Here is a 22,106-nt window from a genome sequence, read left to right on the forward strand (position 1 = left end):
TTTCGGATGGGATTCAATCGTATGCCACCAAATTCATGTTGTGCATTTAAAGTGTATTTGGAGATCTAACATGACAAGCCCAATCTTCCAGTCTTGCTCCCAAACTGGACTATTTGCAATAAGTAAAGTGATGGGGAAAATGCCCTGCATAGTGTTGGGTCACTTGCTTGATGCAACATTGTATAATTTCCCCACATACAAATTGGCCCTCAAAGGCACAACAGTGGACCTGAAAGCAAGAAGAAAAAAACACCTTAAAGAGATGCCAAGTTCATATATTTTCTCTTCTCAGTTGGACTTCATCCTTCTCTCGGCGAAAAGAACAAAAGTGGCTTGGTCTTGAAGCTGGAAGTTCAGTATGGGCCCTAGTCCCTATTCTTCAAATATTTTCTACAGCTAATGTTCTCAGAAATTTCCCAGGATTCTCTTTGTTCTATAATGAGGTGACCTCCATGATTTCCCACAGAAGCAGCAGCTGGCAAGGGAATCAAAAAGCTTGACAAACCTTTCCTGCCAACCTTAACTCCCACATAGCCTCTTTCTCCTTTAAATTATACTTTCCTCATTACTGTGCTTCGAATTATTTCGCTAATTTAAGACACCACTTCTTCCCCCCCCTCCTGTAATGCAGCGAGCATGAAATATATATGACATTTCAACGGAGAGTATAAAATTGGTTATTCCCTACTGAGATTCAGAAGAGCAGAGGGGGGACGTGGGGAAGTATATTTTCCATAAAACACACCAGGCGATCCAGGTTGCTATAAATGGCATAGGCAGAAAAGACCCATGTTACAAACAAGCTAAGAAACAAATAGGTATCCTGCCATTTCTGAATGATTTTTAGGGCTGGCTCAGTTGCTAAAAAATAAAATAAAGTGTCCTTCTAATTCTTGGGTGTGAGAATTTCCACACATATGTAAAAACACCAGCAGTGGGCTTTTGTGAGCACAGCCCACCACAGAAACAAACATTTGTGCTATCACGTCATTCTACCTTTCCAGGTACTTGGGTCCATCGATTCTTTGTTTCTTTGACTCTACACTGGCCCCAAACCTTATTGATGTGCTGATACCACCTTTCCAATTACAAATATAAGAAATTACTTGTAGGTGCTTTTGTTTCCCTTTAAGACTCATAATGGATGAATATTTCTGTTTTCAGTAGTCATTTCCCTCCCCAGTGGTTCCAAGTCTGGTTTCTGGGGGATGCTGCATTTTTTGCCACCAACTCATGTATTTAAAGCTTGGAGTCAATGGCTTAGTATGGCTGAACGCTCTCTGCTCACTCCAAACATGTTGGTTTTATTGGAGTTCATAGCAGTCCGGACAGGAAATGAGTTGAGTTTGATCATGCAAGTGCACCGACAGTTCCAGAATGTGTAATAGTTCTACAAAGCCACAAGAACAGAAGAACTGACCAGCTGTATCTAACCAAATCTCCACCTATTGCAGTATCCCATTCCCAGGCACAGAATTTCATGAAGCCAATGCCCAGCTATTTGCCAGGATTTCACCCCCTTGGAGAACGAGAGAGAAGCACTGGATTCAGAACATCTTCTTTTCTGAAAAAGATTTAGCCAAAGAATACCGCACATGAGGATTTCATCCTAATAAGTTTTAGACAATGGTGTCATTCACACATCATGGTAAACCATAGTTAATGGTTTCCTGTGCACATGCTGGTCTTAGCCAGTTTGCTCCTCCCAGCTTTCAGTTACAGGAAACAAAGCACATTCACTGGCTTAGCATTACATCTGAACCATGGTTTGTTTCACTCCCAATAAATAATGTTCTGTACCCAAGTCTTGTTCTTGGCTTACTGATCATGGTTTGCTGCAGCAAACCAAGCCATCCTCCCTGGTTCAGATATAGCACTAAACAAGGGATCATGGTTTGTTTTCTTCATACACTAGTGGGGAGGAGAAACAGCCCCCTTTGTGCAAACCGTTAACTATGGTTTACTGTGACATGCAAACTGGAACAATGAGGCTCTTGGGTTCAATGGACCCACTTTGTAGCTCAGTTTATCATTCCGATTCAAGAGGAACTGGAGATGGCTGGAACTCTGTGTGTCACTTCAGATCTTATATAAAGGGAACTGATGCAGAACTCAACAAAGCCAAAGAATGAACCACATGTACCTCCAAGCATGAACTGCCCTACCGCATTCTTCTGGAGGGCAAAACCCTCAGATTGAATGAGGCTTTAAGCTATTCTGAGAGTTTCTCTTCCTCCAAAGTGATATTGGCATATTCCATTGTTCCCATTGCAGGGATGGCCTCCTTTTGAACCGCTGTGGCATGGAGCAGATTTGCAGAAGCCCTCACCCCATTGCTTCACAACACAGAGCTTCAAAAATCGGGATGCGAGGTTACCATAAAGAGCTTTGTCCACAGTGAAAGCCTGGTTTTTCTTCCCTTGCCCTGGAAGGGGTGTGTGTGTGCGGGTACATGCACACGCACACCGACGTTTATCTTTTTAAAAAGTCCTTCAAGAAATAAATACAAACGTAGAAACAATTTCTCCTAGCTGCATGATGAATGGCCATTGTACAAAGCAACTGGACTTGGGGTTCCACATTCACTTCCTTTCAGTCTTTCTGTCTTTCTTTCATAGCTTTCGGGATGTGGGAAGCTGGTAGCTATGAACACAAGTAGGATGTTATTCTTCACTGCTGCATCAGTTTGCTGCTGAGCAAGTGTAGAGATGAGAACAGTTGCTACCTGCAAAACAAACAGGGGAGGGGGGATTTTTAAAAGAAATGTCTATAGGTGCTCTTAGGACATAGTCAACCAGATCATTGTCAAAGAACACCTTGCATTAACACAGTAGAATCTCTGCCTAAGAGGTTTCGCATTGTTGCAACAGCTGACTCACCTACCTCCCAAACTGGATTGCGTGCATCTTTTATACTTATTCTTATGAAGCTTCTTTTGATCCATTTTCAAAAACAATGTCTCACACGGGGTAGAGAGCTATCATTTAGGAAAGGCAAGCTCAAAGTGACCTTGGAACTAATTTCATGGCTGTAATAATATTATTTTTAATTACATTTTCACTCCATCCTTCCTTCGAGGGCTTCAGGGCTGCAGGAAAAAAATGGTCTCCCACCACAACAACCCTGTGAAGTAGGTTCTCCTGAGAGGAAGTGGCAGGTATAATAAGGTCACTGCAGTTCCCAGGATTCTTGGAGGGGAAGCCATGACTGTTAAAGTGATATAAGAATGTTTTCAAAGTATGGGATGGATGTGACTGAAGTGTTATAATTTGCTCTGCTTTTTTCTTCCAGCTTTATGGAGTTAGCCAGGAAACCAAACATCTTAAGATAAGATAAGATTTCTTTATTGTCATTGTACAAGTACAACGTTGTACAAGTGCAACGGAATTGGACGCCATCCCATAAAAACAAAACAAAAAACAGCACAAAAAACCCAACAACAACAAAAACACATTGTCAGCCACACATGCACATACGTACACACCCATCACAACTCTCCAAGGTCATATTATCTGGTTACAGCATTTAAGATGGTTATAGCTCTTGGGTAGAAACTATTCTTCAATCTATTTGTTCTTGATCTAATTGTTCTATATCTCTTGCCCGAAGGCAGTGGTGCAAAAAGACTATATCCCGGATGAGATGGATCCTGTAAAATATTGTTTACTTTTTTAAGGCAACAGGAGCTGTATAGCTCTTCCAAAGATGGGAGAGGATGATCAATAATTTTTCGGGCTGTGGTTATGACCTTCTGTAGTACCTGCCTCTCCCTGCCTGTGCAGCTGGAAAACCAAGCACAAATACAGCATGTAAGAATGCTCTCTATGGAGCCTCGGTAGAAGGACACCAGCAGCCTCTCACTCAGATTGTTCTTCTTTAAAAGTCTGAGGAAATAAATTCTCTGCTGGGCCTTCTTTACCAGAGCAGTAGTATTTGCGCTCCAAGTCATACCCTGCTCGATAATCACTCCCAAAAACTCAATACTGCCACCCTCTCCACCCGGTCCTCGCCGATATACAGGGGCTGAATATCTGCCTTTTTTCTGAAACTAATACATATATTGTGGAGGAAGTTTATCACAGCACTGAAGGGAAATGGATTACTCAGATGGATTTGGGCTTTTCAAGGTGGCAGTGGTGTAAGAATCCCAAGGGAATGTTTCCACAATAATTACACTTCTTTGCACTTCCTTCCCAACCATCTGGAATGCCTGCAAAATAGGAGTAAGGAAGTAATGGATCCAAAGTTACAGGCAAGTCACCCAGCTGAGCAGGGATTTGAACCCAGATCTCCCGGAAGGCAGATCAATGGCTATCCTCACTACGACACACTGGCTCTGATGCAAGACCCACAGAAAACGGCAGGAATCTCAGTTTTATTAATTTCAACAGTGTTTGCCCTTGAGTAGGGGTTGGATGCCTCCCTCTACCTGTCACAATCCAGCACAGGGCCAAGCATACTCAAGACCATTTATTTTAGGGGAGTTAAGCTTGCTTAAGTCTGTGCTAAATTGTGCCCAGTGGGTTGCAGAATTTAGCTGGGGTGGGGTGGGGGGTGGGGAAACAACACCTGTGCTTGAACATTTTATTTTCTGCCCAGGTCTGAAGAAGTTCTATTATAAAGAGGATTGTAAACAACTATCTTTTACTTTCATGGTTAAGGATAGTTATTTATGCCACCCAGTCTCCTAGAAAAGCGGGAGAGGGGAGGGGAGAGAGAAAATTAACTGGCAACGTGGAGGCAGCTCTAAGACATATGCTTGCTGCAGGCAGAAACAAGCTTTTTACATCAGTGATGTAGAATGGAGACAGAGCAGCTGAATAAAATAGCAAGAAGGGAGGGAGAGAAGCAACCCCCCCCAATTCCTTGTTATTGTGGGGGCTTATTATATAACCCCCCCAAAAAGCAACCACAGTCATCTTTTTGATTCTTCTGGAGGGCATTTTTGAGGGTTGCAACAACACAAATGAGTATTTTCAATCCTACAGCTGAAGAACATCTTGCAAATTGACCATTTAGCCCCGGGGTTCCCAAAGTGCGAGGAAGATCTCCCTAGAGAGATGCAGACAGTTGCTAGGCTAAATCAAGCTTTTCCACGAGACACTGCAGTCTGTGTATGTGTGGTTGGCCCAGGAGGCAGCAGAGAATGGGGGGGGGGGAAGGGGGGGAGAGAAAACAACATTTCTACACACACAGAGAGAGAGAGAGAGAGAGAGAGAGAGAGAGAGAGCGCGAAAAACTTGACTTTGTACAAACCAAGATGTCTGTGGTAGAGTGACTTTGCCTGTTCTTGTTGCAGTTTCCTGATATCTGTCTGTCTGTCTGTCTGTCTCTCTCTCTGTGTGTGTCTAAAATGAAGGGCAGGATGAGCCTTGAAGTAGGTATAAATATTTTGTAGATGGAAGGTAGGTTCCTGGCTTACAAAGAACAAACTGATCTTCACTTTAGTGCTGGAGAAGGGGGAGCATACACCACCCAAAGAGAGATGGGGAAGGAATCAATCTTTTTTAAAATTTATTTTATTAAAGTAAGACATGTATTTCTGAAATAGGGTATATTTGTCATGGGGAACGGATAGCCTTTTGCTCCTTGTGTTCTTTTTTTAGAGGGCTGTAGGATTACTTATGCAGAGAGAAGCACTCATCTTTTTGTAGTAGTAATTAATAATGAATTTTCAAAAACTTGAAACAACATCCAGAACTGTTCAGTATATGGAAAGGAGGTGAGGAGAAAGGCAACAGAAGGGAGAAACATTTTTTGTTTTTTAAAAATTTCTTTCATGGGTACTATACTATATCCACACAACCCTAAGGCCATTCATTTTCACAGGCAGCTCTTGAGGTGCTCCTGCTGAATGAAGTGTGACAGATGTTGAGCAGGGAGAGGGCCTTTGTGGTGGTGGTGCCTCATCTGTGGAAAGCTCTCCCCAGGGAAGCTCACAGGTGCCCACACTGCTATCTTTCCAGCTCCTGGCGGATGACTTTAATATATGTATTTATCTGATATTTCGCTTTTCAAAGAAAAAAAAACCTTAGCTCTGAATTTGAAGTGATTTTATGTTGCATTACCAGAAGTGTTGCTGTTTTTTCCGTGGTCATGTTTTATAATGTTATTTTAACTGAATGTTGTGCAAGTACGTTTTGATTTGAAAGGCAGTCTAGAAAATGTATTAGTATCTACCATTTATTTTGGAAAATGGCTTGTCTGTTCGTTCCCTGTGTGCTTCGATGTCTACCAAGATATTGTCACTGAGCTCAGCACAATGGTTACAAAGTGGGGGCAGTGATCTCTGTCAAAGTTCAGGTGTTGCCCCCATTTTGAATCAAGATGGAAGTCTGGAACATGACTTTGCCCCGTCCGTGGGCATAGGTTTGGCCGCCTCTTGATATTGTTGCCAAACGTGGCTTCAGGTTTCCTGAGATGGGGGTGGCAGCCTTCACCATCATTTCTACATCAGACGCCATTTTGAATCAAGATGGTGGACTGAAACGTGACTTTCGTGCGACTTTGCTTGTTTCATGGCATAGGGTGGGCCACCTCTCAAGATACCATCACCAAGCTTCCAAGGTGGCCTAACAGACCGTTGCTGTTTGGACACTAGGCTGAGGGCCTTCTCTGTAGTGGTGCACACCCTGTGGAACACCCTCTCATCAGATGTCAAGGAAATAAATAACTACCTGACTTTTAGAAAACACCTGAAGGCAGCCTTGTTTAGGGAAGTTTTTAATGTTTGATGTTCTGTTGTGCTTTTAATTCTGTTGGGAGCCGCCCAGAGTGGCTGGGGAAACCCAGCCAGATGGGTGGGGTATAAATAAATTATTATTATTATTATTATTATTATTATTATTATTATTATTATTAGTGTGATGGGTCAAAACTCACAAATTACGCATTTAAAAATCACAATACTTCTTGGTTTCTAAAAATTCTGGCACAGCAGGATTTATATAGACAGCTCACATTAGTGACATAAAATGCAGTGCGATGTCCTCCCTCTGCTGTGTCATAAATCACATGTTTACATTGCTGTACACACCAGAGAGGAGCTGGGGTGTCTTCACCCGATCCACATTACCTGATTTATTTCCCTGCACCTGCAACCTGCCCTGAGCTCCTTTTCAATGAAACCACCATCCGTGCACGTGCTGTCATCCGCACGTGTTTGACAGACACCTGAAATGCACACAACTTAACAGTGGCTGGTGTTTTCAAATCGGACGCAAGCAAACATCATGCGTACTCGGCTTCAAACACCAGCGGTGGGAGCAAAGTGGAGCCAAAGTAAATGGTAATGTGTGTGTAAAGATAGAGAGAAAGAGATATAAAGATATCTAGACCTGTATCTATTTCTCTATCTGCATATAGACAGAGGTAGATAGAGATAGAGAAAGATACATAAGATCAATACGTTCACACTAGGTGTTCTGGAGGGAGAAAAGGTAAACATGTGGCTTCTGTTTTCTGTGGCAAGCCCACTGCAGACCCCAGTACTGAAGTTAAAAGGAGCAGGTGACGTTAATGTAATCTGCCTGGGAGCCATTCCAGTCAGAGTAGACAATATTGGGCTTGATGGACAAGCAGCCTGACCTGGTATTAAGCAACTACTTATGTTCCACACTCAGCATTTCGTTTGGCTCCCAATTCAGGTCATATTTTTTTCCCAGGCTTCTTTCCCTCTTTAATCTTCAAGCCAAGCCCAAGATGGACAACAACCCATTTTTATATGCACAGAGAATTAGGGCACCATCTTTCAGAAACTCTGACATAAATCCTGTTGGAATTAACCGGAACAGAAGCCTCAGTCCCTGAAAAGCCGTGTTTCGGAGTCGTCAGCAGATACTAATTCCCCTCACTTTGTTACGCTGTTCCAAAGACTTTTCAATATGTCCTTTCTGTGCCTTTCTGTGAAGCCAGGATCAGATTTGTAGTCCCTGACCTCTGCCAGGCTATGATGGCACTGCCCGAGGGTAACAAACTTGGTCGTGTCCAGGCCAAGAGGGCTTTATCGTTTCAGTTTGCAAAGATAGCTAAACTAGGATTTTCTTCTGTTTTTGTAAAAAAACTGAAAACCACAAAGAAGCTAATATTTTGGAGAACAAAGAAGTATTTATGCTGCACTGCTGCATATAGGTGGTTTCGGATTCTTGCCTTTGGGCAAGTTTAACTATTAAAGGAAATCAAGCCTTCCTCACCTTTGCCTTCCAAGTCCATTCCACCGGCTCAACCTAATGCTGTGGTGTAGAATTCATTTCAAGGAGGTCCCTTGCCGCATGAACTGTGGTTACATGACATACATAGCTAAAGGAAAACCTTTGCAAGACTAAATTAACCATTGCCTATGGCATGCTTTTGAATTATGGTGCTGGAGGAGACTCTTGAGAGTCCCATGGACTGCAAAAACATCAAACCTATCCATCCTTAAAGAAATCAGCCCTGAGTGCTCACTGGAAGGGCAGATCCTGAAGTTGAGGCTGCAGTACTTTGGCCACCTCATGAGAAGAGAAGACTCCCTGGAAAAGACCCTGATGTTGGGAAAGATGGAGGGCACAAGGAGAAGGGGACGACAGAGGATGAGATGGTTGGACAGTGTTCTCGAAGCGACTAGCATGAGTTTGGCCAAACTGTGGGAGGCAGTGGAAGACAGGAGTGCCTGGCATGCTCTGGTCCATGGGGTCACAAAGAGTCGGACACGACTGAACGACTGAACAACAACAACAACATGCACTGGAGACTGCCCTGGCTCTTATTTACACAGCCAAACACTTATAAGAATCTGTACCAGAGGTATCTCCTATCATGGGCTGAGTCAGGGCTACTCCAGACTGGGCAATTTGCGGTGTCCCCCCCCCCCCTGCGGTGTATTTTGCAATATGTCATTGTCCCCAAAATGGTGCATTAATGCTGCATTTGTACTGGATCATCTGCATGTCATTCTGCTTTATTAACTGTTCTGCGATGCTTCTCCAACATTACCACTTGGAAAGGCACTCTTGTGCTGTAGAACAACAATGACGAGACGGAAAACAAACAAACAAAAAGCAAAACAAAAGCCCAGAAACATTTTCAGTTTTTTAAAAAAAATTACAGGGTTTCTGCAGAAGGTGGAGGGCATGGAAGTAGGATCTTGTAGAATTGCCCGAATATCATCATGAGCACAAATCATTATGGCATTTGCAAAGGCCCTGAGTTCCAGTAACTCAGAACACATTAATGGCATACATGTGAAGCACCATGAAGCCACTTTAAACTGCCACAACTTTATTCAAAGAGTTGTAGATTTTGTTAGGAGACCTCTGTTTCCTTCCCAGGGCAAAAATTCCCAGAGTGGTGTATTATTATTATTATTATTATTATTATTATTATTATTATTATTATTAATTTATATACCCCGCCCATCTGGCTGGGTTTCCCCAGCCACTCTGATCAGCTTCCAACAAAATGTTAAAATACAATACAGTGGCACCTCGGGTTACATACGCTTCAGGTTACATACTCCGCTAACCCAGAAATAACGCTTCAGGTTAAGAACTTTGCTTCAGGATAAGAACAGAAATCGTGCTCTGGCGGCGCAGCAGCAACAGGAGGCCCCATTAGCTAAAGTGGTGCTTCAGGTTAAGAACAGTTTCAGGTTAAGAACGGACCTCCGGAACGAATTAAGAACGCAACCAGAGGTACCACTGTAGTCTATTAAAGCATTGGTTTAACAGCCAATCCCTCTTCACAGGGAACTCTGGGAACTGTAGTTGTGTGAGGGGAATACAGGGGTCTCCTAAAAAACTCTCAGCACCCTTAACAAACTACAGCTCCCAGAATTATTTGAGTATTATAGTGCTTTAAATTTATGGTGCTTTAAATTTATGGTGTGAATGTGGCCGTAGCTAGCACATCAAAGGTATTTAGGATGACTGAAATATCTTAATGTTTTCAGGTTCTACATCCTACATGTAAGTTATTCAGAAGAGCAATTCACAAGGCCACAATGCAGAACAGACACACGCAAACATGTGCGTAGCCAGGATTTTTGTTGGGAGGGAGGCGGCAGAACCTCAGTTAGCTATGTATTTTTATTGATTTAGGGTGGGACAGCTACACTTCCCTGCCCCCCCTTTGGCTATGTCCATGCATGCAAATACTTACAGAATAAGGTGATTTCCCGATTACACCTCCACCCTTGGATCTGTGAATCCGCGTTTGCCTTCATTAACCAGTGTTGGCCTTTCTGTCCTCGTGTGCCAGACCAGGACCTACGGAGAGAATGTGCACCTTATTAGGATGTCATGGCTGAGCCTGAAGGCAAATATTGGCAAATATGCACGGCAGCCATCCATGAAGCATCAGGAACGTATACATCTGAACAGAACTATACTGTCTGAACGGAAGAATCTCTGGAACATGTATACATCGATAGGAGCTGCAAGCCTTGTTGGAAGGGCATTTTGATACTGCTCTTTCTATTAATGAATTAATGAATTAAATGTATATTCCGCCCTTTGTCGCAAGATCTCAGGGCGGTTCACAGAATAAAATATAAGATAAAAACACCAAGTAAATAATTAAAACAAAAATCAAAACAAAGCAATAACCTTCTCTTATAAAAGATGAAACAAAAAAACCCAAAAACAATTAAATAACAATCACTCCTACTAATGTGGGGTTCATTTGAGCTGAGGTAATTTTAATCTGTTTTAGTTTTTTAACTGTGTACTTAAATTAGGCTTGTAATTTTATTTTATTGCTTATCTTTCTGTAAACTGCTTTGAGGTGGGTTTTGTTTGTTTTTTACACTCAAGCAGGATATAAAGCAGGATTTTATGAGACAAACCAACAAACAATTCCAAGAGCACTGATCCCTTTGTAACCAAAACAACCCCATATTTGCACATGGGGGAGGAGGATTGGGGGGCTTGGCGGAACCCCAGTGTTTGGGACCACCCTAAATGAAGACTACCGGTAAGCACACTCTGTAGCCACAGAATGTTGAGCCACAAGGCATTTTATAAAATATCAGTAAAACTTTAATGTTCATTGCAGTAAGATGCTAAAACATGCTGGAAACACTCGAAAGTGAGTGCCTACCCAGTAGCAGACCTTGGTGTCTCAAATTTCAGTGGCACCCCTAAAATCTGGTCCTCCCCCCGCCTTCCGTTAGTTACAGCACCATCTGCGGTACCCCAGAAGCTCTGTGCCCAATGCAACAGAACTGGAGGCACTCCCCCAAATCCACCTTTGGCCTGCCTAATCTCCAATGAGAGGCACCTTCCATAGTGGAAGTGGACGGCGGGAGGGGGGGGGGAGGCTGTTGCGTGAACATTTGGGCCATGCTAACCTTTGTGCAGTTGGCAGCTCTGGGCTCCAGTCCATCCATCGTGACCAGATCCTTCAGCAGGCTAGTTTCTTGGTAACCTTCTTTCACTCCGTCCAGCTTGAAAGTGGCCTGAGGCTTCTCCAGGATCAGCCTGAGGCTGATGGCAAAGCCAGCCATGTCGATGGCAAAGGGCCGGTTAGGGTCAAACACGACCTTCCAGCCCACCACTTTGCCTGCCGGGCTCACCTTTGGGGACTCGTACCTGAGGCCCCCGGCAAAGGCAACTGGCCAGACAGACACCTTCTTTGTGTAGCGCATCTGCTTGTCAGAAAGAAAACAAAATTGTGATGGCCGTTCCTCTGAGAGTTCCTCAAGCGTTCCCCTTTGATTCCTCTGACTTCCCTTCTATGCACCCACCTTCTGAAAAGCCCGACAGGTTAATGGGCACAGTAATAGTGTTGTAAAAAATGGTAGCACAAACAACACAATCCTAACCATGTCTACTTGGAAATAAATCCCATTGAATCCAATGGGGGTATGCTCCCAAGGCTAGGACATGTGCTCTACCACTGAGCTGCAGCACCGCTTATTTGTCTTTGGCTTGGCATCTCTTTCTATCCACCCAAATAATGCTGTCCACTATGGACAGGGCAATGCACTCAACCAATGTGCCTGAATCATGGACCCCAAAGATGAAACCACCCTAAACTCGAGTCTCATACCTCTTCAAAGAGCTCCAGGCTATAGGTGTTGTCGTCATCAGCAAAGTAGACCACACCCTCTGGTGGTGGTGTGGTGCCGAAATTCTCCCTCAGCCAATGCAGCCCAAGATTCCTCTGCAACGTGCCCCTCGGTTTGTGAGATGGGAGCCAGGAAGGATTCTTCAGACTCTTAGGAGTCTCAACGTTCAGGTGCGTAAAATTGATCCCTGTCTTCTCCAGCAGATTGGATACTAGGTTGGTCCTTCTGGGAGAGTCTTCCACCACCACCCAGTGGAGGTTCTGCACGTGGAGGAAAGTATTGGCCAGACGGGTCAGCTCAGCCTTCTGCACTGGCCGGCTGTAGGTAGGGGTGATCACAAAGATGGCAGGCAGAGCCTCTGACCATGGGGGAGGCCTGGAGTACACATAGCTCCGGATTATTTTTGGAGCTGCCCCAACAGCTGGCTGCCGAGCACATGATGAGAGTCCATCCTCCCTCGCGAGCGATGTGCTATTATTGAAGAGAGATTTGGCCGTCACATTTTCATCTGTTTCCTCTAGGGCAAGTCGAATAGAGAGAATAAATCATAAAACACCCACTGCAGTGCCACCAAGACCTTCACCACATTCACGTTTGTATTTTAATTCCCCCCGCGCAGTGTAATTGCTATGGGGGGGGGGGGAGTCACAGAAGCTCTTTGTAAGGTTGGGCCTGGTGCACTTACTTCTCAGAAGGCTGAGGTAGCGGGTAGTTGGGTACTGATGCCACAATGTAAGAAGAAGACCCCATGGCAAAGCAATCAGAAGTGTAGTGAGAAGGTTACGTCTCCTCAGCATGCTGCAGAGATGTCCCACTGCCCGGGCATCTCCCTACATTTCAGAACAAAGTAGCGGGGGGAGTTATAAAAGTGTATGGATAAATATAATGACACTTGGAACGCACTTGGAAAATTCATAATGACTTAATAATTATATATATACTCGTTGGAATAATAGCATTACTTATATACCTAAATATCGTATTGTATTACAGTTTCCCCCCATTTATTATTTCATTTGCATTTTCAAAAACAGGAACAGGGAGCATACTTAGCCCCTTCCCCCTCTCTCCCCTCTCCCCGTCCCACTTACAACTTCGTACCAAATACAACATCTATAAATATACCAAATGACTTCCCTTCCACCTTTATCCTGGTTCCTTTGCTTTTCTACAACTCTGCGTAATCCACATCTTTTTAATAATCCAATTTGTTAGCTATTAAAAACTCTATTTCAACTCTGCCAGATTTACTCGAGACCTGCTAAGCTATGTATTTGTTTATACTGGTTCTTAAAATATTCAATAAACATTATCCATTCCTCCATGTTTCACTTATCTTCGTTTTCTCTTATCCTGTTCATCAGACCAGCCAGTTTGGCATATTGAAACATTTTACACAGCCGTTCTTCCTTAGTGGCTGCTATACTTGTTCTCCACCTTTGTGCCAATAAGGTTCCAGCAGCGGCAGTGGCGTATAGTAATAAACTCTTTTGTTTTTTGGGGACCTCCATTGTTACCATCCCCAAGAGGAAAATCACAGGTGGGGAAAGTTTTCTTAATTATCTTTTTAAAAATTCATTATATATAATTTCTCAATATTCCTTAATTACTTTACAGGACCACCCCATGTGGAAAAAAATCCCTCATTTTCATTACAATTCCACCATATACCTTTTTCTTTTTTAGACATTTTCTCCAATCTGGTGGGTGTTAAATACCATCTGTGGGTCATTTCCATCATATTTTCTTTTATTTCACTTTATTTGTCCACTGAAAATTTTATCTCATATCCCTGACAATGTGCTCTGTTTGCTCCAACTTCAGCTATATCCCCACATATCTGGTTTTCTCTACTACTTGGCGAAGGTCTGTGGCATATTCGTGAGATCATTTTTTTTAGGTTTTTTTTTTTTAGTAGTGAATGACTCTTTACTATTTACACCTAAGGTGTGACTGTTTAATGATTGTATTACTGCATATGTGTAACCTTGATGACTGAAGGCTATATACTTTATATGTTTCATTTCCATGTAATAAACTATGGGTAGGCAAACTAAGGCCTGGGGGCTGTATCTGGCCCAATCACCTTCTAAATCCGGTCCGCGGACGGTCCAGGAATCAGCGTGTTTTTACATGAGTAGAATGTGTCCTTTTATTTAAAATGCATCTCTGGGTTATTTGTGGGGCATAGGAATTCGTTCATTCCCCCCAAAATATAGTCCGGCCCCCCACAAGGTCTGAGGGACAGTGGACTGGCCCCCTGCTGAAAAAGGTTGCTGACCCCAGTAATAAACTGGCTGGGTTCTATCCATTGGCCAAAGAAGAAGCAGTTGCAATGAATTTGTTTTCTTGCCAGAAAAAAACAATCTGTTCCAATTGTCAGTAACCACAGGATTGCAGAACTGAAGGGGAACTTCATTGGATTTTCCTAGGGGGATACACTCTATTGTTGAAGGAAAGTAAATGCATTTCCTTCTCTTAAACTTTTTGTTAATGCATGTGTTCCTGTAAACAACCCAGAGGGCCCTGTTTGTGTAGCAATCTAGCCAGCATTTGTTGGCAGCTCTCTGTCTAAATTAACTCCACCCCTAAAAGCTGAGTCATTTTGTTTACTGTTCTCTCCAGACTACATGTCTTCTATTTCTTCCCTTCTATCTCCATGCATCCTGTAAATAGTTCCTGCATGAATAAAACCTTTGAACTCCAGATGCTGATTATTATAATCTAATCCACCCAAGCTGCGAGGTCTGCTAACACCTCTTGCCTTCCAGAAAGCCTGGCACCATCCACTGGCTGAGAAGGTGCAGCTGTTCCAGTGCTTCTGCACCCCCTCCCTTCACTCTGTATTCCTTTTGTATAATGTCTGTTAGACTATAAGACTGACAGTAGGGAGCGTCCTATTTTGTAAGCTTTGTACAATACGTAGAAAAAAATAGGCAATTTATAACAGTGCTAAATAATGGTGATGAGAATGATGTTGCTAGGCATAAGACCTTGCAGGCTACAACATAGCTTTTTATTTTTGTGAAATCCTAGCACTTACAGATGCTTTTTGCAAAACCCCTGCTGGATTTTCTGCTATTATCTGCAAGAAACCTGAGACAGGCAATCACACAGAACTGTCAACTTTTACATTCAGCCCTCTCTGGCATTCACTCTATCAAGAAATACTTGGGAATTATTTCAGTAGTTAGTCCCATGCTCTAACAGCTGCCTTAATACATTTTGCACCAGCACGCTCTGAGACCAGAAGTGAGCTTGTCATAGATATTAGGGATGTGCATCAGATTCGGACAAACCCTGAATCCTGAGTTGAAGCTGCTTTGGGAAAGATTCTTGTCTGAACCAGAATGGGGTCTTTCCAAAGTGCCCTGAAGTGAAGATGGGGGCAACCAAAGTGATTTGGAATGTTTTGGATATTCAGATAAAAGACTAAAAGTGAAATCTTTCCTCCCAACTTTGCCATATGAGGAAGACTCTACAGAGGTGAGGGAGAGGGTGGGGTGGGAGACTTATTTTGTGATTGGCAGGTCTTAGAGTTGCTTTTGGAGCCATTTTCTTGGCTCTCAGATTTGGGTGGCTCTGCCTGCCACCCACTTAGATGCTAAGTGAGCACCCAGACCATCAAGTCCAAGCTCCCGTGGCCGCCTCCTGAAATGAACCACCACTGGCGGCAGCAGCTACATTTTATGTTTAAGATAATATTTCATTATGCCATTTTAAATGTGTATTCTATAACTGACCTCCTTTAGTAATGTTTTATATTGAAATGTCTAAGAAAATATTTCGTCTTAATTTTGCTGTGTTAAATGTGTATTTTGTATAATGTATTTGACCTTCCTCCGTAATGTTTTATTTTGAAATCTTTAAGATAGCATTCTATTTTCTTGTTAATTATGTTGTTTTCATACAATCATAGAATTCTGGAGTTGGAAGGGACCTTGAGGATTGTCTATTCCAATGCACTGCAATACAGGAATATGCAGCTGTCCCATACGGGGATCGAACCTGCAACCTTGGCATTATCAGTGCCATGCTCCCTCCAACCGGCCTAAGATCACTCAGTATGTATATTTTATATTTGAACCTCTTCTGTAAGAGGTCCTGCTTTATTTTTTAATGTTCTATTTGACATTTTAATGTAGGTTTGTAAACAACTTTGAGTTTTTTCCCTATTTATAAACAGAAATGAAAAATAATGATAACCAGAGGGAATAATTTTACCAGTGTTTTCCAATCACAGCAATGCATCACCTTGATCTGCTCTGTGCTTTTTGCTAGTTCTGCTACTGATGCTTGCTTACTTGGAAAATGCTGGACATTCAAGTCCTTCTGCCTTTGCCAATGCCACATTAAATCAACTCTGCGCTTAAGTTTCTGTGGCTTTTAGTGCCAACTGAGCAGCACACAAGCCTGAAGCTGTTTTCCCTTTCCTTATAACTTCATAGCCTCTGCACCTGTCTCTCTGGTATTTTGCAAGTTACTTTCCTAAAGGCAACTCTACCATGCATGCCATTTTCATGCAAAATTGTTACCTGCAAAATGTCAGGGATGGAGGATTGAATCCCCTTTAGTTCTCCTCAAGAAAAATCAACTTTAAAAAGTACCCAGCACAAAAGCCTCTGCACCAATCCTTTTGAATTTTGGCAGCTTTCTTGTTTTGGGACACCTGTCTGAGAAGTATTATTTTCCACACACAATTATTTTCACACCTATTGCCCACAAAAGAATTGGGGAATTAAGTTAACCCTTTTTAAAACCACTCCCAAACTGTAAATGATGTCCTGGCAGGTAAAGCACTGCAGATGTACTTTGGCAATTTGGCATCATTCATCGTCCTAGAAATGCCTGAAAATTTCATCCATTTCTGCCAAAAACAAACAAACTGGTCAATATTTTAATCAGGCAAGAGACATGAAAATGAAACAAATATTGGTCTTAATTCATGAACTAAAATTCAAGCATGAACTAACTGAAAATGGGTGGGGAACCCTTTTCAGCTTGAAGCCCATATTCTCTCGTGGATTTTGCCAGAAAAACCATTGTTTCCTTCGTGTGATAATGCATCCATACAAAGTACATCCTGACAGGGAGCAAATGTTGAAAACAATGGAGCTTGGCGGAAGGGAACAGGTTTGACTCCACACTCCTAGGCAGCCGCATGAGTGTAAAAAGTGAACCACTGCCACCCTGTTGCAGCTGAACCAGGTAAAACATGTTTAATAAACAGGCACTCTTGGGGTCTGATCCTTGTTGTTCAGTCGTGTCCGACTCTTCATGACTCCATGGACCACAGCATGCCAGGCACGCCTATCTTTCACTGCCTCCTGCAGTTTGGCTGATCCTTAGTTCTGAGTAATGCCAGGATTGCAGCTAATTGCCTCTCTCTCTCTCTCTGTGTGTGTACACACATAAATTAAATAATATTTGTTTTTTTAAATATGGATCTCTTTAGAGATATGGATCTCTAAGGAAGTTACTATGCTGTGTTTTCTTCAAACGCTGAAAGCTTGGGATTCCCATCTTCAGCAGGTGAAGCTTTTCCTTTCACTGAATTCCCACTCTAGAAAAAGGCTCTGATGCGGCAGCAGTTTTGCCTGTCATAAAGGTGCCAAAAGGCCCTCATGAAAGAACCCAGCAAGTCTAACGAACTGTCCGTGCTACGTGCAAACAAGCAACAGACATCTTCCCATAATCAGTCTCATAATTGCATGTTACCTAGTTCCTGGTAGAGGAACAAAAAACAGTTTCTGCAGTGTTTCAAGTTTGTTTGTTCTTTTGTGAAGTACTTTCAAGTTAGCCAGCAAAAGCAGAACATTGGAAACAGTAGCTGCAAGAGTGGAGCTGATAGGCAGGAACAGAGCAGGTACGTCACAATCCTGTCAGCCATTTCCAATCCCTCTCTAGGACTGCAGTTTTGCTGAACAAGGCTGACGGGAGTCCAGGAACACCTCAGGGACCGCAGGTTCCCCACCCCTGAGTCAGAGCTGTGATTCTCCTGTCCCTGCCTGCAATATGTAACTGCTGACAGTTCTGAAATTTAGGAGAAAACCCTATTCATAATAACGGCACCCCTTCCCTCGCTAGGCGAGCATACCTCACCAGCCATGCTGCAAAATGACTCACCAGTTATCTGTCACAACAGAGGGCATGCCTTGACACCAATGGCTTTGAGGAAGAGAGTCTAGCTGGCAGGTTTGTTTAGCCCCCTGGCCTTCCTGGGATCTGCCGGGAGTTGGTGTCCTCTGAGATGCTCCTCAGGTGCAGAGTGTATACATTTGGCACTTCCTTGCAGGCCTTCTTCCACATTCCTGTCTGTCAGGGGGGGACTGTGCTTTCTCTGGAGGCCTAAGCAGACACAGACCTCATTAGTCACAAAACAAAGTTTCTCACCTGCTTAGAAGAAATACGACCATGGCCATTCCTGATACAAAAAGCACATCTACAAGTATTTCATTTGAAAAGCTGATTCACATACTTACCAGGCATCTCCCCGAGTCCCTGTGCTACAGCCATACATTTACAAAGTCAACTACATCATTGCTTTTTAAAAAAACAAAAACTGTTGCTAAAGGGTTGGATTTTTATTTTTTTGTTTTTTTGTTTTTAAAATATCTCTATCTTGTTCTCTCTAGGCTTAATACATACATAGGTGCTTCAAGCCTTTCCTCAGATGACAGGTTTCACTTGAGCTCTGAATCTTTTCTGATTTAGCAACATGCTCCTGGAACTGTGATGTTCCTAGTAATCTACATGAGGCCTTGCCAGTGCAGGGTAAAGCATATTATTCCTGCTTGAGCCTTGGGTAGAACATTTCCGCAACTCAGAATTGAACTGGCCTTTTGTGCTGGAGTGTCGCATATCTGACTCACGTTCAGTTCGTTCTTCACCACGAGTCCACTCTTCACTTTACATTTGCACAGCTAGTTTTCCTTCCAGTGTTTAATTAGTGTTCTTTCCAAAGTTTACAGTGACATTTGAGGAAGACCAAGTAGTCACCGTCAGTCTACTGCTCCAATCGATAGCAATAATTTTGCCATTTTAGTCCATCGTATATAAAGGGGATGTTCTGAATGGGAAGGAGAGCACTTCCGCCATGACGACACACCTTTGCCAGCACGCTTTCACACCTCAAGAGTATAAGGGTCGTCCTACTAGATCAGACCAAAGGCCTATCTAGTCCAGCATCCTGTTCTCACAGCAGACAGCCAGATGCCTATGGAAATTCCACAAGCAGGATAGGAACACAAACACTTTCCCCCCACTTGTGATGCCTAGCAACTTGTATTCAGAGACACACTGCCTCTGACACTGAAGACAGCACAAAGCCATCATGACTGGTATCCATTGTTAGGCTTATTCCCCATGAATTTGTTTAACCCCCTTTTCAAGCTCTGGGCATTATTACTACTTCTAGGAATGAATTCCATAGTTAAACGATGCACTGTGTGAAGAAATACTTATTTTGTCTTCTGTCAATCTTCCAGCATTCAGCTTCATTGGGTTTTAGTGTTACAGAGAGGGAGAAAAACATCTCTCTCCATTCAATATGTTATACACCTTCAGGTCAGCTCTGGGTGCCCAGTGTATGCTTGTTCCACTTAAAACTAATATTCCACTTAAAAACCTGGGAATGGAAAAATGCCATGAGAAGTTTTGATAGTTAATGGCGTTCTGCAAAAACTCAAGCAACTTTTGTTAGGAGTTTAGAAGAACTGTGAAGGGCAGTGACATATAATAAAAAACAGATGAATGGAAAACAATTAATGCAAATTAGGCACTGGGAGACATAGAGAATGACTAAAGAACTATATGCAACAGGGAAAGATCTACAGCTGGCAGGGGAAAATGCTATTGTGAGTATGCATTTAAATATACCAGGGACAAAAGAAACCCGAACAATGATGTAACTTGTTTCCATTACCAGAAGCAAAGGGCAAAACGGTTAATAGTGAGCAGCGAAAGCAGTTGTGTTTAAAACAGATTCCCAGATTAATTATGGAAAGAAGTGGGATGATGCATTCATGGCACATAATGATGATGAACTACTTCCTGTTCTAACTGTATCAAGGGACAAACATAAACAGATTTAAATGAGCCAGCCTGGATAACTTGTTCCAAATCATATTTTGGATCTCTGAATACAACACATGCACATAAAAGAGCAGTTAACGCAACATTTTCACCCGGTCCCATTACTTTTTCTTGCAAAGACCCATATCACTGAGACACGTGTTCACATGGCAACATCCCTTTAATTAACATGGTGTCAGATTTCTAATGTCTGAATGCACTAGGCACTTTCTACAGGTCTTTGCTTGGGAGCAATGAAATAACAGCAACCAGGGGCTGCTTTTCTTCGACCTTTTCACATTCTAAATGCTGCTCCAAAAACTATGATTTCAAAAGTACACCTACAGGACTCAAAGGATGAACAAAACAGTGTTTGGGAACACATCACGTAAGTATATTGGTCAGGTATTCACAATTGGTTACATCTGGGTGGCCATTTACACAGAGTCAAAAAATGTGAACTGCATCACCAAAAAGAGACAAAAATGGGGCAGATGTGCATGGCATTTGCCTATACACTAGTATTACTAGTTTAAATGAAGCTTGCAAATGTTGGAAGGGCCTCTAAAAGCTAGGATCAGAAATGAGCTCTCATCACTCCCTGTTCCTTTTCATCACCTTTCTTCTTTTCTGAGGTTTCCTCTTCTCAGCTCCCATATCTGTTAATACCTGCTTCAGAACTTCATTCCTAACCACCTATAACAACATTCACTGGCCGAATGATGGATGCCTTCAATATGCTGCCTAAGATCCTTGAGCCGATTTCCAATTATACACGTCTCGCTTTAATTTCAGTCATCCATCATCCGTTTCCCTTTTATATAGAGATATCTAAAGGAGAGCTTCATAATTAAAAGTTTGAGACGCAGCCTTTAAAACAGATGCTTCCCCTTTAACTGAAGTGTTCCTGTGGTCAACGCAACCAGCTAATAATTGTGCATGGGGTTATGATTCAGAAGGATTGGCTAAATAAGCACGGGGGACCTGTAGTCCTCCAGGTGTGTTGGCCAACATCTCCCATCATCCCAGCCCAGTGGTCAAGCTGTCTGGGGCTGATGGGAGTTGACTAGAGCCCAGCATCATTTGGCAGACCACAGGTTCCCATCCCTGTGTCAAATGAAAGCAAGTATTGGTTTCAAGTCAAAGAGGTAAAATGAATAAAATTTTGTATGTGAAGAGGAGGAGGAGGAGGAGGAGGAGGAAGAAGAGGAGGAAGAGGAGGAGACTCTTGGAATTAGCAGCCATTCAAAGATTGTTGACAGTGTGAACAAGCATGCTTTAGATCTGTCATTATACACATTTCTGCCCATATCTTTACAAGCGAATTCTCTCCGTAGGAAGTAGATTTGCATGTCCATCTATGTAGAGCCCCAAGGAAAAGCACAGAGCACAACCTTCCATTTAACAGGCTACACTGGGCAGGTTCATTTTGAATGGTTAAGAATGCTACAGCTCAAATTATGGAGCAATTAGATTTTAACCAGATGCAAAGGGCGTGACAGCCTGTATACATGCCAAACAAGGGATTATCTCTCCGTGAAGAAATCTGGCTACGTGACACCATTGGCCACATATATTTGTTAGTTTGTCCCTCAGAGCCGGTTTCCGTAATCATTGGCTCCATTGTGCAGGCAGGGTTGCTGTCCAACTGCTAGCTATTTCCATTCTAGCTGCGTATATGAAATTGGCCCATAAAGGGGGAGATGACTGGGATGGACGCTCTGATGGTGGCAATGAGGAGGAAAGGGGCTTTTAACCTCCAAATGCTGCTGCGACCCTGATCTGCATTAGGCCCTTGCACATAGTATTTATACTGGAAAGAAACATCCCCTTAACAGCAATGGAAGACATCCTAATGCAAAAAGCACATTTGGATGGTACAATCTTTGCCATGGCAGGCAAAGTTCTCAAACTGGATCATTATATATATATATATATATATATATATATATATATATATGGACATACTTTGTGTGTGTGTGTGTGT

General features: G+C 42.7%; 1 protein-coding gene across 3 annotated transcripts in view; it reads right to left on the reverse strand.

Moving 5' to 3' along the window:
* Positions 1 to 2,483: 2,483 nt before the first annotated feature.
* LOC117045459 (galactosylgalactosylxylosylprotein 3-beta-glucuronosyltransferase 1-like) overlaps positions 2,484 to 22,106 on the reverse strand; it is a 49,427-nt gene continuing 29,804 nt past the window's right edge. For 2 of the 3 annotated variants that reach the window (XM_033146525.1, XM_033146524.1), the window contains exons 2-7: positions 18,173 to 18,394; positions 12,732 to 12,876; positions 12,028 to 12,563; positions 11,327 to 11,623; positions 10,138 to 10,244; positions 2,484 to 2,725 (exon numbers count right to left, since the gene is read on the reverse strand). In XM_033146525.1, the coding sequence (XP_033002416.1) occupies positions 10,158 to 10,244; positions 11,327 to 11,623; positions 12,028 to 12,563; positions 12,732 to 12,843 (1,032 nt within the window). In that variant the 5' untranslated portion in view covers positions 12,844 to 12,876; positions 18,173 to 18,394 and the 3' untranslated portion in view covers positions 2,484 to 2,725; positions 10,138 to 10,157. Of the gene's footprint in view, positions 2,726 to 10,137; positions 10,245 to 11,326; positions 11,624 to 12,027; positions 12,564 to 12,731; positions 12,896 to 18,171; positions 18,395 to 22,106 lie in introns of all 3 variants that reach the window. The other variant, XM_033146526.1, reaches the window with a different exon arrangement.

Source organism: Lacerta agilis, chromosome 4, assembly GCF_009819535.1.
Source record: "Lacerta agilis isolate rLacAgi1 chromosome 4, rLacAgi1.pri, whole genome shotgun sequence".
Lineage (NCBI taxonomy): Eukaryota > Metazoa > Chordata > Lepidosauria > Squamata > Lacertidae > Lacerta > Lacerta agilis.